The 16,276-nt window shown below is 38.7% G+C and overlaps 1 protein-coding gene across 1 annotated transcript in view; it reads right to left on the bottom strand.

Moving 5' to 3' along the window:
- Alp12 (Alkaline phosphatase 12) overlaps nucleotides 1–16,276 on the bottom strand; it is a 173,374-nt gene that overhangs the window by 111,249 nt on the left and 45,849 nt on the right. The window contains exons 2-3 of the mRNA XM_067141137.2: nucleotides 15,267–15,475; nucleotides 7,648–7,840 (exon numbers count right to left, since the gene is read on the bottom strand). Coding sequence (XP_066997238.1) covers nucleotides 7,648–7,840; nucleotides 15,267–15,475 — 402 coding nt within the window. The remainder of the gene's footprint in view (nucleotides 1–7,647; nucleotides 7,841–15,266; nucleotides 15,476–16,276) is intronic.

The following is a 16,276-nucleotide window of genomic DNA, read 5'->3' as shown; positions in this document are numbered from 1 at the left end:
GTGAAAAATAAAATAGGGGAAGATAAGCAAACCGAAAGACAAGTCCGATCAGCGGGTTGCCTACCCAACAGTATGTGAAGATTATGATGTGTTCCTTAAAACTTTATCTGCTTTTATCTTCTATATAGGCTGATTATATAAAAATGAAAAGTCCAAGTTCTGTCCCCATGGCACAGGGGGATGAGAAGGTGAGAAAATGTCGCAAATTACAGAGATTACGGGTGAATGTGTGCATGTTACAGCATAGATCTCAACCAAATTTCATACTCATATAACTTACCATCTGGAAAAATTACTGTAGGGGCAAGAAACCCCTAGCACCCCTACAGGAAGGGGGTGAAACTTCAAAATACGAAAATGTCGATATTATTGACGAATTCATAGTCTTTGGGGTAGTTGAGATGAACTGTGACACTCTGAATGCCGTTTAAGTCAAAGTTCGTTCCCTGTCGGTATGGTAAACATATTATGACTTACTGTTTGGGGAAGAAAACTGTAGGGTAAGACACACATACGGGCGGGATCGTACAGTATACAAAATGACTGTCATGACTTACTGACTGACTGACTGACTGACTGATTCATCATCGCCGAGCCAAAACTACTGGACATAAAGAAATGAAGTTTTGGATTGTTTCCGGAAATTCCCTTTAAGGGGGGTGCGGTGAAAAGGGGTTAAAAAGAGATTGAATAATTTTTACGAGGATACTTATATCTTAAAAACTGAAGATGTTACAGACGTAAAAATTGGTATTTGGAATCTTTTTAAAAAATAAACACATTTTTATTTTTGGAAAATCCAGTGTAATAGGGGTGAACGGCATTGACAAAGAGGGTGAGATTTAAAAAAACTATATATATCTACAGTATTTCTCAGAAAGGTAACATTTTACACACGTGAAAATTGGTATTTGTAATGTCCTCTGAAAGTAAGGAAACACAGGTAATTTGTTTTCGGAAAATCTGCTTAAGGGGAACTGAAAAAGGGGATGAATTTTTAAAATGAGCGTAGTACGTCTCAACACTTAACATGTTACAGACAAAAAATTGGTATTCTTAATCTCTTTTAAAAATAAAGAACCACGTATTTTTGTTTCCGGGAAAAACACTTTAAAAAAGACTGAAAAGGGAGTGGAATTCTCTCAAAAATTGAAGATTTTAAAGACGTGAAAATTGGTATTTGGAGTCTCCTTTAAAATTAAAGAAAGATGTATTTTTTGTTTTCGACTTGAGAGAAGACTATTTCTCACACCTACAGTTCTAAGTCGCCTCTTAGCCCCATAAGACAATAGAACAAACGTGGTGTACAAAGATTTTCTGGGGTAAATGAAACACAATTCTTCAGTGAGTTTTTATACTTTAGGGATTTTCAGATAATATCTTAGTACAGTACCAAGGAACGATTACTTTTATCAGATGACGAAATCCACGCGAGCGAAGCCACGGGTAACTGCTAGTAGAGTATATTTCTGATGGGATTTTCTTCAGTTTCAGTAGACTGCATGGTAAGACCAAGATTTCTACAACCTATATTTTAGAACTCCGGTATGCAGATGACAATGTTATTCTGGCCAACTCAAGAGAAGATCTACAGACTATTCTAAATGCATTCATCAAAGCGTATGAGAGCATTGGTCTAAGTCTCAACATCAACAAGACTCAGATTCTACATCAGCCTTCACCCAGACTCTACTATCAATGTCCATGGTGGGATTTTGCAAAACATCCAGTACTTGCTTACATTAGAAGCCACCTCTCAGTAAATGCAAATATAGATGCTGAAAATCTATGTCACCGGAGACGTGCTGGCACAGCATTCGGCTGACTACAACAACGGGTCTTCCATAACCATAACATCAGCCCTCAGACTAAACCTCATATGTACCAGAATATCGCAATTATGAATCATGGACCACTTACACAAGGCACATAAAATGCCTGGAGAAATATAATCAACACTGTCTGAGGAGAATCCTTAGGGTTTAAATATCAAGATCGGCAACCTAATGTTAGTATTCTAGTATACTGCCAGCACTGAGGCTATGATCATGAAGCACCAACTTCATTGGACAGGCCATGTCATTCGTATGCCCGATTTTTTCCCTCAAAAGCAAATCTTGTGTGCTTAACTGAAGGGTGGCTGACGACATCAGGGAGGACATCAGAGAAGGTCCAGGGACATACTGAAGTTAGACATGAAGAACTGTCACATCAACGCCACTAACTGGGAAACTAATACAAATAACCGCGTAGCTTGGCGTTGTCTTACCTATAATGGTCCTAAGAAGTTTGGTAACGACGGAGAATTGAAACGAAGGATTGAAATGCTCGAAATTAGCGGGCATTCCCGAGGGCGAACAGCAACTCTCAAGATTTAGACTTCAGCAGTGTTCGTCACCAATGAGAAAAAATTTGTGGTTCGAGGACTGGCCTCTGCTGTCAGCTGAAAACTCACAAACTTAACCACTAGCATTTAAGGAAGTCAATCAAACTCATCATGGCTAAATGGCTCCATGGCTAAATGGTTAGCGTGCTGGCCTTTGGTCACAGGGGTCCCGGATTCGATTCCCGGCAGGGTCGGAAATTTTAACCATCATTGGTTAATTTCTCTGGCACGGGAGCTGGGTGTAGGCCTATGTGTCGTCTTCATCCTCATCATAACGCGCCGGTCGCCTATGGGTGTCAAATCGAAAGACCTGCACTTGTGAGCCGAACATGTCTTCATACATTCCCGCACTAAAAGCCATACGCCATTTCATTTCATACGCATCAGCGAGTAACAACCTAATATGATCATCATGTACTAGATTCTGGCCGTTTACAATGAAAGTCACAAAATATGCATCAATGCAGTTCAAAACAGATTGCTTGATGACTAAACCGAATAATATATGGATCTTATAATATCTAGTTTAACCCATGGCACAGCCATGTTGAAACTCTGCATTGCGTAAGATCTCCGAAGTTAAGCAACATTGGCCGTGATCACTACTTGGATGGATAACCCAGATGATGTAGGCTAAAGGAGGAATGAAACATGAATTGGCGAACCTAATGCAAGTAAATTCCAGCTCGGAATGCCTCGCTTAGGGTAATGACTAGGTTGCCATCGTCCAGGTCTTGATAAAGCATTTGTTCTTGTTTTAAATATCTTTGCTTACTGCAAGTTAATACTACCCTTATTTCTTTTTCCTGCAATGCTTCATGAATTCTATTTCTGCTGTATAGAAGAAGTATGTTATTGTCCTTGGAAATATTTTCGTAAGAATTTTGAATCATGTCAGTATCCAAGATCCGTAATATTATTCTTATTGACAGGTACAGAAGAGAAGGATAAATAACTTGGAACTGAACGTAATCTGCTAACGATAGTGTCTTCACATACATAATATTACACCACTGGCACATTCTTCTTTCTAACTGAGAGAGTTGGCTGTGCAGTTAGAGTCATGCAACTGTGAGCTTGCACTCAGGAGATTGTGGGTTCGAATCACTGAAGATGGTTTTCCATGGTTTCCCAGACAAATGCTGGGACTGTACCTAATTAAGGCCATGACTGCTATCTTTCCAATCCTAGCCCTTTACCATCCTTGTGTCGCTGAACCTCTGATGTTCAACAAAAGAAACAATAATGATGCGTACAAAGCGGAGTACAAAAGTTTGATGAAGTATTTGCTAGCAGAAAATAAAGTGGCTGAAGAGAAATATACCGGGTGAGTTGGCAGTGCGGTTAGGCGCACGCAGCCGTGAGCTTGCATCCGCGAGGTAGTGGGTTCCAGCCCCACTGTCGACAGCCCTGAAGATGGTTTTCCGTGGTTTACCATTTTCACACCAGGCAAATGCTGGGGCTGTACCTTAATTAAGGCCACGGCCGCTTCCTTCCAACTCCTACGCCTTTCCTATCCCATCGTCGCCATAAGACCTATCTGTGTCGGTGCGACGTAAAGCCCCTAGCAAAAAAAAAAAAGACAAATATATTCTTTCTAAACTTTTTACCAATTACATTGGCAGAAAATAAAATCCCAACACCGAGACGGAGTTATGCTAGATAAGCGAAATTCGGGAGGAGTGTTTGCATATCTGAAAGGTGAAGTCTATTCAAATTTGCCCACTAGTTGACGAAGAGTGGTTCTAGTAGTTCTACTATGACCTTGCAAGGCAAGTTTGCTTTAAATACACGCTGTACACTTCGTGAGCGTGTCATTGTTCAGTGTTGACGTTGTGAGGCAAGTGTGAGTCAAACATGCCTTTAAGGAGACGCCAGAAGGCAGTATCAGCAGCTTACTGAATTTGAACGAGGCCGTGTTCCAGGGCTACGAGAAGGTGGTTGTTCTTTCCGTGATATTGCAGAAAGACTTGGCAGGGATGTATACACGGTGCATCGGTGTTAGCAACACTGGTCACAGGAAGAAACTGTTTCAAGAAGACCGGGGCCCGGCCGCAAACGGGCCACTACGGAGGGGAAATACCGCCGTATTAGGCGCATGGCAGTGACGTATCGTACTGCATCTGCAACAGCCATTAAAGCTTCAGTTGGCACCAAAGTGACACAGTGAACTTCGACACATCGATTACTTGAAGGACAGCTCCAAGTTAGACATCCTGTGGTGTTCATGCTGCTAAATCCTAATCACTACCATCTGCGACTTCAGCGGTGTCAAGCAAGAGCTCATTGGAGGGTGGAGTGGAGATCTGTTGTGTTCTCAGGTGAGAGCCTTTTCTGTCCTGGTACCAGTGATGGCCGTAGTTTGGTAAGAAGGAGACCACTTGAGTGCTTAGAACCGAGCTCTCTGTGGTGTCGACACACTGGAATTTCACTGGGAGGTATTGTCTGGGGAGTTATTTCCTTTGCCAGTAGGAGAATTCTCGTCGTTGTCCCAAGAACCTTGACATCATGTTTGTACGTCAGACTGATGACTGAACCGGTCATTCTGACATTTATTTGCAGTATTTAAGAGCGTGTTTTTCCAACAGGATAACGCTCGTCCTCCTACCCCTGCTGTAACCCAAGGTACTTTACAAAATGTCGACCAGCTGCTTTGGTCTGCGAGATATCTTGACATAAGGAACAGAGCTGGCTTTCGCAGGAGAAGTCTTCCCTAAAACCATGCTGCCGTTAAATATCATTCCAGAAGAGTCCCATTTATCCTCAAATAATCTACTATTAATCGCTCCATTTGTTTGCGTAAGATTGACGTCAAACTTACCGGTCTGTGGTCATTCCAGTCGCTCTTGTCACACCATTTGTGAAGAGGAACTTCAATGGCCGATTCCCAATCGTCTGGAATCTTCGTATTGTTCAATGATTTGTTAAGGATTCTTATTAAGTATGGTAGGATCGCGTCACCCCCCGAGTTTAAGTGCTTCTCCGGAAATAGAATCTGGCCCATAAGATTAATTTTTTCTGAGTTTGCAAAAACCTTTACGCAATAATGAAGCTTTAATTTGGAAATCATTATTAGTTTTCGGAAAATTGTCCCCGAATAACTGTGCCACCGGATTAAAATCCTTTCCGTACTGCTTATTTGATAATTCCGCTTTATCTATATCTGTTGCCGCCAATAAATCCTCCCCTATACAAAGAAAAGGAATTGACTTGTTCTCTCCCTTCATTCTTCGTATGTATTAAAAAAGGGCCCCAGGAATTTCGAATTTTATTTAGGATATTGTCAAGATATATCTCTTCAATTTTTTTACGTCGCACCAACACAGATAGGTCTTACGGCGACGATGGGACAGGAAAGGTCTGGAAATGGGAAGGAATCGGCCGTGGTCTTAAATAAGGTACAGCCCCAGCATTTGCCTGAGGTGAAAATGGTAAACCACGGAAAACCATCTTCAGGGCTGTCGACAGTGGGGCTGGAACCCACTACCTCGCGGATGCAAGCTCACGGCTGCGTGCGCCTAACCGCACTGCCAACTCACCCGGTATATTTCTCTTCAGCCACTTTATTTTCTGCTAGCAAATACTTCATCAAACTTTTGTACTCCGCTTTGTACGCATCATTATTGTTTCTTTTGTTGAACGCTTTCCGTGTCTTACGTTACCTAATAGTCGCGGCGTAGTACGGCGGATTTGAATTTTCCCTAATTATCTTTTGGGAAGGAGTTTATTCAGTCCAGTATTTAAAATGGTTTTTGAACTCTCCCAAATGTCGTCCATCTCCTTGCCCTCTTTTAAGCAATGAATATAGCACAAGTTCAAATAGTTTTGAAAACCTACGGAGTCTACCCTCGCATAGCAACAAATAGTCTTAGAAATTCCTACAGGCTTTGTGTTACAAGTTCCCCAAGAGAGATCGAGTACCATTGCACTGTGGTCACTAATCCTCTGAATTACGTCACAGGATACAACTATGTCGTCCAGTCTGACTAGAAACGCATCTAAAAGTGTAGGATGGTGTGATAGGCATAACAGCTTAGCTGCTGGTTTTAAACTACTGTTTACTTTATTTTTATTTTTTAAAATTACCGTATATAACTGTTGACAATGTGACCATAGCCTTGCGAGAAATAGTTGATAGCATACATTACATTTTTATAACCATGTCTGCGTGCTACACGAAACATTTCACCCCAACTGCTATTAGTTTAGTAGAATATGCGTTAATGTTTGTAGCTTTTGTTTTCCTTACATGCACTTGCCAGAAATACTGATTTATTTTGTTATTTGCATAAGTATTTTCATTACGAGGACGTATCAATAAATTTGAGCTGGTCTTCCCCTAGATTGGGTGGTTTTGTCCAGTGAGCTAGTAATCTTTGCACAGTTGCACAAAAAGCAAAGTCACTGCAGGATTAAAGTGTGTTAAACACTAATCTATATTTCTGTCCTTTTCCTCAGTTTATTAGGGTTGGCACTTGATGTAGATTTGGCATAATTTTATGGCCGGATGTCCTTCCTGACACCAAATCTATTGGGAGGGATGTTTCAATTGTTTCGTGTTTCTGTGTTGGTTGGTAACATGTTGCGTTGTGTGTTGTGAAAAGAAAGTGTATTATGACAAACAAACAAACAAACACTCAACTCCTGAGCCAGTGAAATGAACTATTTGCAGTTAAAATACTCGGGTATCGAATCCGAGGCCCTCTAAACCAAAGGCCAGTTCGTTGACAATTCAGCCAAAGGTGGTATCTCGATGTAGGCTCCAAGAAAAGGAACAGTATGGTGTACATAAATGTTCAATTGCAGTTGTTACTGTAAACCTATCCAAATTAACTTAACACAAAAAAACCTCACTAGCTGTAAAATGTAAATTATGTAACATTCCGGGAATTTTCATTTTGATGGACAGGGAATCGTCAAGTTAGATGTAGTGTCCCAATAATGCTGACTTAATCTTCCAGTTTCTTCTAATTTTCAACCTAAGAGACTTTCTCCTAATTCATTTCAAGGTATCAGCATAACACTGGCAAAATCCAATGTAATGGTAGCTCTTACGTCACATGCTTGAATTTGAAACTTTTGCACTCAGAAAACTGACTACAAGAAACATGTTTCCAATTACAACAATTATTGTAGGAAGGTTTATACTTTACAGTAGAGTATTAGCACAATACTTCAGTGATGTTCTGCTGTACATTAACAAGACAGCATTGGCTCGAACGTCCTATTTCCATGGCAACTTAGAATGATCTTCAACTAACCTGTATCTTTTCCAGCTTCCTGAGCCCACTGCAAGATGGATTGCGTCCAAAATTTTGGATTTAGAGAGGCTTCACAGTCATGTCTTTTGACGTTAGCATCCACACCTGCCACGCGATAGTTAGTCTTAACACCACACAGGAGTGCTGTGGCTGTAGAAGCTGAATCTGGTACTTGCTTGTCTGAGCAGTAAGTCTGGAAAGAATACAAACCTTGTGATCCATTTCATAAAGTCAAAGATATGTCATTTACATGATATGTTAGTTAAGCATGTGCTCGTGGTGTACTGAGAAGGGGGCATTCTGACATCAAGCATAGGTATCATACATGTTTTTTCTTCCTTATCTCTTGTCTCTTCACTTAAAGTATTTTACCCGCTTTGCTCCAACATGTCCCCTCACAACTAAGTCATAATACCCCAGCAGTGCTGAGTGACTCAAACGGTAAAGTAGTTGTCTTCTGAGTTCAAGTTGGTGGATACATTCCCAGCTTAGTTCAATGGTATTTGGAGGTGCTCAAATACACCTCGGTATCTTCATAAACCATAAAAGTAGTATTGAAACTAAAAACAAATAACATTATTATTTATTATAATAATATTCCCAGGAAAAATCCCTGCTATGTAGCTCAAGAAACTTTAGCATTTATACCGTAGAAAATGTGAGATTATTTAACTTCACTACATTATAGTCAATCAGCACACTTTGGAAAGATCATTAATACATTTTGTGCATTCTACCAAACCATACTCAGTGACATTTGAATTTATGAAATATTATTGATAAATTGGTATTTCATACATACATACATACATACATACATACATACATACATACATACATACATACATACATACATACATACATACATACTGTACCAGGAAAAGTTCGTGGGTTTAGGGCATGAGAAGGATCTCAGGTAGTGGAAGTGGATTTTAGAGCCGATACAGAGCAGGATAGAATCGCAGGGCGAATAATAGATGGTTATACATTTTCCAAATACTTTATTTAAAATGTTGAATGATTCAGATATAGGACTCAGATATTTCATTGAAATCAAAAGTTTAAACGTAAATATTCTTGAATTCAGTTCGAGAAAAATAAATAAATATCACTGATCCTATAGTCTTTCTAATACGAAGTGCCACTTCTTCACCCGAAGTCTTTCTTAGTATTAATTCATGAAATGAACACACACTTATAATTGAAAATTAAAATACGAATTTAAGTTTCTGTTGAAAGTTTCTTAGTTTGTTAGCCTTGAAATATAGAACACTTGAAAATCCTAGAGTTCTTCTATGTAATATGAATATTAAATTTTGAAAAATAGATTTATCATTAAAGATGAACTTTCGAGAAATGATGAAAAACTACGAAATATTGTTCACACGCAGCACTGAGAAAATCACTGTTCAAGATTGATAAGAAAAAGTCAGTCAGTTCGTGACTACTCACTTAGTAAAGAAAATTTGGCTTACAAATGTTGATGTGGAGAATGGGAGTCTGGAACATTCCGCGGAGTGCGGACGGAGACTCGAACTCGATGTTCCACGAAGAAACTACGTTGACATCCCTCGATGGGTACCATAGATGAGATGATGTTTGAGGTAGCTGGATCTTGTAGAATTTCACCAAGATTTCCGCTGCTTGTGGAGGCGATTTTAGCACACGGAAAGTTCAATTGGCGCGAGTAGTAATTACAGATGCTATCATTCAATGTCAAACACAGTTCAGTTCGTATTTTAATTTTATGACGTTAAATGAATAATTACAGTCCTTGCTGCACAAAACACTATTTAAAATCGTCACTGAGAACGTCCATAAATACACTGTTCAAACACTTGAAAAAGCAACGTGTAATAATTCTCATCACAGTCTCTGATCACAGTTTCTGAATTACAATCCTAGCAGATAACACTGATTTTCTGGTAGTGATAATATTATATTACCTTAGAAAAAGTTCTTAATATTCACCAAGTTTATCACTGGAGTAAGTCGTGTCCTAATATGGCACGAACACTACGTAAATAAAGAGAGACAGTTCAAAGATGTACTGTATTAGAAGAAATGAGTCCTAGAATAGTTAGAGTTATATAGTTAGAGTTATTGTACACGACAGTTTCTGTTTATTGTAGTAGTTCAATATTATGTGAAATTAACGAAGTCCACGCGTCATGTTCTAGTCTGTGAATATCTAATATTTGACTTCGTAATTCAATGATTTCACACGTGTTATATTTCGAAATGTCTGTGAATTATATCGTAGTCGCGGCACGATAGACTAAGTACGGTGCGGTGTCTTTTACAAGTGCGACGGCGGTTGATTATCCCATAGCTTCGTCTCCGCGAAACGCGACGGAAAGTACTATCTTCAAGACTGCACTGACAGACTGTACGAGGGTCAGTCTCTCCACTGTCTCACTCACACACACATACTGCACTGCTGCACTGCACTGCACTGCTTGTCAGCCTTGACATAGTGGCATATATATCTGCGCCGGGAGGGGTGGCGTTCTGAATCATGTGACCGAGAGTGCTCAATCTTCTTAAAATCATATTGTTATAACTCAAAAACTACTGGACAGATTGCTTTGAAATTGACAAGATTTTACTTTCACGATGTCTGCTACAATTTAGCGTTGTTTCTGTTCAAATCGATTAAGGCGTTAAAAAGTTCACGAAAGAAAAATTCTTTCGAGAAATGTCTCTAGGAGAGGCAAGTTTCAAGCGGTAGGTGACGTCACTTGACCTCGCCTGGCTCGCTCGTGGAGTCTGGTACGTACTGGAATGTTCCTTCGCTCAGCTGTTCGCATGTCGGACGGAAATTGTATGCTGAAATAAAGTTTTTTCAATTGATATGTGCCAGGGCCTAGGCCTTCCTGGTACAATACATACATACATACATACGTACATACATACATACATACATACATACATACATACATACATACATACATACATACATACATACTGTCCCCGACTAAGTCTGCCAGTGAACAAGAGACACCCCAGGGGTGCTCAGTTCGACGACCGCAGACTTAGGAAAAATATGAAAGTGGCAGGATTGACATAAGGTTCAGAAAATAAGAATGTTCTAAATGTAGAAAGCATATTACACATTTATTCAATAAAAATAAAATATTAGCCATCCTGACATCTATGATAATGAAAATGATCGCTACTTTAGGTTAATTATTATGGCTCTTGATGTGACAAAAAATACAAACAAATGGGATGGTACACGTGACTTATTTTCCCTATCATTCTAACAGAGTGTTTGAACATAACATAACTTTCTTCGTAAAACATATTCATTTAATAATTTAAAGTAGAATTACTTTTTAACGAAAATGAGGTCTTGCGTATCATTCCTCGAACAATCTGTAAAAATGCATTAATTTTAATAAAGTGTATAATAAAGAAATATCCAAGATTAATTTTTTACTACCATGACAAAATAAGATTGAAATTCAGTTCATCGAAAATTTGTTAACATTAAAAATGAAAATTTGAATTTGTCTTTATTTTTTACAAGTTAATTCGAGACGTCGAATATATCTGTTCACGTCTTCCCACGTATCTCCTCGTGGGAACTAATAATAAACTTATAATCACTTGGCCATTAACTGAACAAAAATTAGCATTATGACCTACGGAAAATCAATAAATGGAGAAAAATATATCCTAACCGTGGAAATCCCGTCCACAATCAATTAACACTATCAAAGTGTCACACATCAGCACACCACAAATGAATAGAAAATAAGTGTCTTACAACTAGGAAATCTCTACATCTACTACTAGCTACTGATAATATCAAAGAAGAAAATATCTACAATATTTACACATCTCCATCAGCTGTTAATCAATCTCGCCACTCTCCTATTAACACGTTCCATTATGTTCAAAAGATAGAATCACCACGTGAGTACAAAAAAATACCTGGAAAAGTGAGCATGCCGGGTTTCGAACTGAATATTAGAATATTTAATTGAGGATCTGTTCTCAAGACCTAAGGTCTTCCAGTAAATTTACACGTACCTTAAACTCGGAATTATTGACTTTCACAAACACTATTAGGATATTATCTCGAATTATGGAGTACATCGTTTAACATGGACTCGTCCTTATCATCAGAAGACATTATCATCTTAACTACACCTCATACAATCTCGACGATTCCATACTTCCATTATATCATGATCAACATCATGTATAACAATATTACTACATTAGCACGTGAAAAACTCAGTTTCACGAAGTCTCATATCGTACGTACAAATTCCTCATAAATTACACGTACAGTACAACATAACGACGGCCCTAACTCATCGTCACCCATTATCACTCAAGTGTAGACATGAAAATTATAAGGACCTATCATCGTCCTAAAAAGACGTAATATCCTCCTTAAATTTGTCTCGATGATTAACTAATCCATTAAATATCACATACCACCATGCATGTACTCTAAATAAATTCGTACACTCGATCCGGAATTAATATCCTGATGACACGCTATCGTAAGTGTAAGGTACAAGTAAAAGTCCTATTTCCATGAAAATGTTAAAAATATTGGAAAATATCCCCTCAATAAATTCGTCAAACACAGATCAGCTCACTATCGTAATGAAATTCGTACAATAAGAAAGGATGGTTTCGATAACACATGGATAACTTCAACTGAACCATCATCGTCAAACTCGTCCACACGTGGTCATGAATCAAGCAAGTATGCAAATTAAGCCACATGTCCTCTCGCACATCTAAGAAATACCAGTGAAATGTCGTGAAAATAAATCTACTAGATATTATAGAACAAATCTAAGGAAAGATGAAGAGTAGAAATAAAGAGCTACATAGAACAGATATAAATAAGACGTAGTCGACTTAACTTATTTAGATGTCTTCACATCTGGAAGTCTGGGTTCTCAATCAACCATTCTAAGGTGAAAGTCTCTGCATTTCGGCGCTGCCGACGATGGTCGATGGCTTAGAACTACATGATGAAATACGTGGAGTCCATGGCACGAAATTCCATCTTCTTCTGGCGATGATAACGTAGAGGTCCTCTTCCACGTTCACTCGTGAGGTTGCTGAAACTTGTACAAATGTGTTAAAACAAATCCTGAACACACACGTAATTTAGGATGAGAATAACACGTACTTTAAAAAATGTTATCTGCTCTTTCGACATCTGTTTACTGCACTAACTCAAGTCGTAGATTAACATAATTATAGGAAGCGTCGAAAACAGGAATGAGTCCACTATCCCTGATGATAGTGTTCCTCTGATGTTCTGCGTTGAAGTCCGCTAGCGAAGTATCCGAAGTAACTGTAGATCGTAGACCAGGAACATGTCAGCATGTGAGAGCTTGTACTCATATGACTTGCCTTAAATATCGTGCGTGGCACTCGTGGTCGGAAGTGAAGTCAACTCAAGTACTGAATTCTTCTGGGGTATGATTACATAATTTTACCATCATTCTAGCCGAAATACCGTTGAAATTAAAATAAAAATTCAGTTTTTGATTTTTATAATTTACACGTGATATTATTAGCACAGTTCAGTAAAATATAATTCATGAGTACTTTCATAATTATGCATATCACGCCACCAAAGATATTAGAAATATTTCATTTATTACTAATCGATGTAATTGCAGATGAACACACACTGGTTACTTTTTTATCTCTCGCCCGCTTTTATTTTTATTAATTTTTGTCAGTCAGCCAGCTACCCCTTCAAGTCAGAAACTGGTTCTCTATCACCTGGCCAAGGACACACGCGCCTCGCCGACAAAGCGAATCCCAGTAGCACACTAACCCATATTCAGTCAGCTGAGACATGATTACGGTCACAATACATACATACATACATACATACATACATACATACATACATACATACATACATACATCAGCTCTCAAAATGTTTTGACGAAGTGTTTCAGCTCTAGAAGGGAGGGAACAGCATGGTGGGCTTGATAGGTCACCATTTGTCAAATAAATCCTTCATAAGTACGTTAAATAGAAGGAAGAGATGCAAAAAACACTGCAACTGGACAAGTTAGTGATGGTTATGGAGCAATGAAAGCAGATACAGCTTTATATCTTCAGAATGTATTTAATGAGTTTGTCGCCCTAGAGATGAACGATTCCATCCAAGCTTCTAGGTTCCTACTGTAAGACTCGGAAGGAAAACATCATGATATGGGGATTATCCTCCACTAACGATTTAGGGTACCATGTCAGTTTGGTAAATAATATGCTACCATATGCTAGAAAACATATGGCTGGAAAGTGAATTTTCCAAACATGATATTGATTCTAAACATCATTCTCAATGTGTAATAGAATACCATCTGAAGAGACAGGTCAATTTTATGTAGTGGCCAATTTAAAGTCTAGGTTTTAATCTGATGCAACATATGGGGGATGCTGGATAATATGAAAGAGGGAGAGAAATAAGAAATCAACACAGAATTTTCAAGATTTTGCTATTTGAATGAGGAAAATTTCTAGGGATAAAATAACAACTCTGATACATGTGTACTTCTGAAATGCAACAATATTATAGATATTACTTTTTTCAAAAATGTACAACAACAAAGAAAGTGTGGTGGTTTCTAACTCATACTGGCCATCTTAGAATTTTAACTTGACTGCAGATATCTACTTAATTGTATCTTAAGCCTTATAATGTTAATGTATGGAATGAATTTAATATCATTTATTTTTGTATCTATCGTATGGCCTTGAGTGCCGGGAGTGTCCGTAGTCAAGTTCGGCTCGCTTGGTACAGCCCTTGTAAGGCAGACCCTCCAACGAGGGCGGGCGGCATCTGCCGTGTATGGGAACTGTGCGTTCTTGTAGTGGAGTTACAGGAATGTTGGAGATAGTTCAAACATCCAGTCCCCGAGCCAGGGGAAATAACTATTTAAGGTTAACATCCTCGACATAGGCGGAAACCTAACCTGGAACCCTTCGAACTGAAGGCGACTACGCTGACCTTTCAGCCAAGGAACCGGACTTTAACATCATTAGAGACTCTAAACAAGTCATCATGATGTCTGCAAATTTAATTTAATTCAAACTTCTTTTTTGGGGGTTCTTGATTTTTAAGGGTAAAGATATATTTTGAAATACCATTACTCTTAAAGAAAATGTCTGGTCATGAGGGATACTTTCAAAATTAAAAATGAATACTACAGTGGATGAAAATATGGGTAAAACTTCCCTATGAAACTTGATCCCAAATCCTCAGCATTCTCACACCTTTACATTCAATAAACTGCTACATTTTCATTAATGTACCTCTTTGCTTTTAGCATTAAGAATATAAGCAACATTTCTTTCAATCCCTGGGCACACTCTAGTGGTTTTATTATACCTCAAGATACAAGAGAAAATGGTAGGCACTCCAACAGAACTACAGATTGTAAATAATACAACTGAAGCTAAATGTTGGTTGAGGTTACGTGGAACAATAGGTACAATAATGTATACTGGTGATTCATGTCTTAATGTAGTAAATCAGCAGCAAAGTAAACTCATAAATAATTATCTCACAGGTCATCCTCTGGACTAGCTACTGCTGGAGATACTCTCTAATATCTTACCTTGAGCATTCCAATGTGAGGAAATTCATCAAACGTCAGCTTCTCCTGTTCATTTCCATTCCCTTTATAAATGCGTGCAGCAGTAACAGAATTGGGCCCCATTCCATCGCCAATGAAAACAATAACATTCTTTGCTAAGCCTTCATTCAGCTTCCACTTCAGAGCTGAAGCAAGTTCTCTGTCAGCTGCATTGAACCAGTACTGCTTGTCTGTAAGTCAAGAAGCAGAAAATATTATTCACTCAGGCTTGTTGCTCTCTTCATATCTGATTCATGTTATAAAACATTTTATTAATTTTCTTTTTATTAAGAAAGAACAGAAACTATTTCATTCTAAGGCATAGGTGGGCAATGAGAGAGCCCCGCTCCTAGAGCTAACGGCATGAGTGCTGTAAGAGTAGAGAGCAGCTGACTTCTAATGGTTTGCCCTGTGAAGGCTAGATGGTCATATGCGGCGTCAAGGCGGAACCAAAGGCACACCATTGTATTGCACTTGGTTGAGCAGATTATGTTTACGTAATACAATCGCATAGTTCGTTCCTCGACCATTGTTTATGCTGTATTTCTAAACAAGCATTTATGTTGGCCTACAGCATTTCCATAAATACAGGTAGTAGTCAAAGGGGTATGTCAAAGGAATTTATTATGTTTCCTACGCATAGCCTGATGAAATGAATATAATTAAACAAATTGGTACACACAAAATAACGCATTTTGTTTCCTCACCATAATCGAATGCTCTGAATAGAGCGAGACATTAGGCACAATAAAACTATTTAAATCTGTTTTGATATGTGTTCCTTTCCTAGTTGTAAGTGGGAGCCGTACAAGCAGCTGCGAGTCTGTACCTTCCGTCCAAACGCATATACTGCTCCTTTACCTGCCTGAGCTGGAGCGCTGGTCATTGAGCTGAATTTGTCCACCTTTGTTCTAAAGACTTCTCAGCTCCGTCAACGATACCTATTACGGTATCGTAGAAAGAGTCCAGATACGAGTGTTATCTAAGACTGA

Source organism: Anabrus simplex, chromosome 2 (assembly GCF_040414725.1).
Source record: "Anabrus simplex isolate iqAnaSimp1 chromosome 2, ASM4041472v1, whole genome shotgun sequence".
Classification (NCBI taxonomy): domain Eukaryota; kingdom Metazoa; phylum Arthropoda; class Insecta; order Orthoptera; family Tettigoniidae; genus Anabrus; species Anabrus simplex.
The sequence above is the reverse complement of the archived record's forward strand: the minus strand, read 5'-3'. Positions and strand labels throughout refer to the sequence as shown.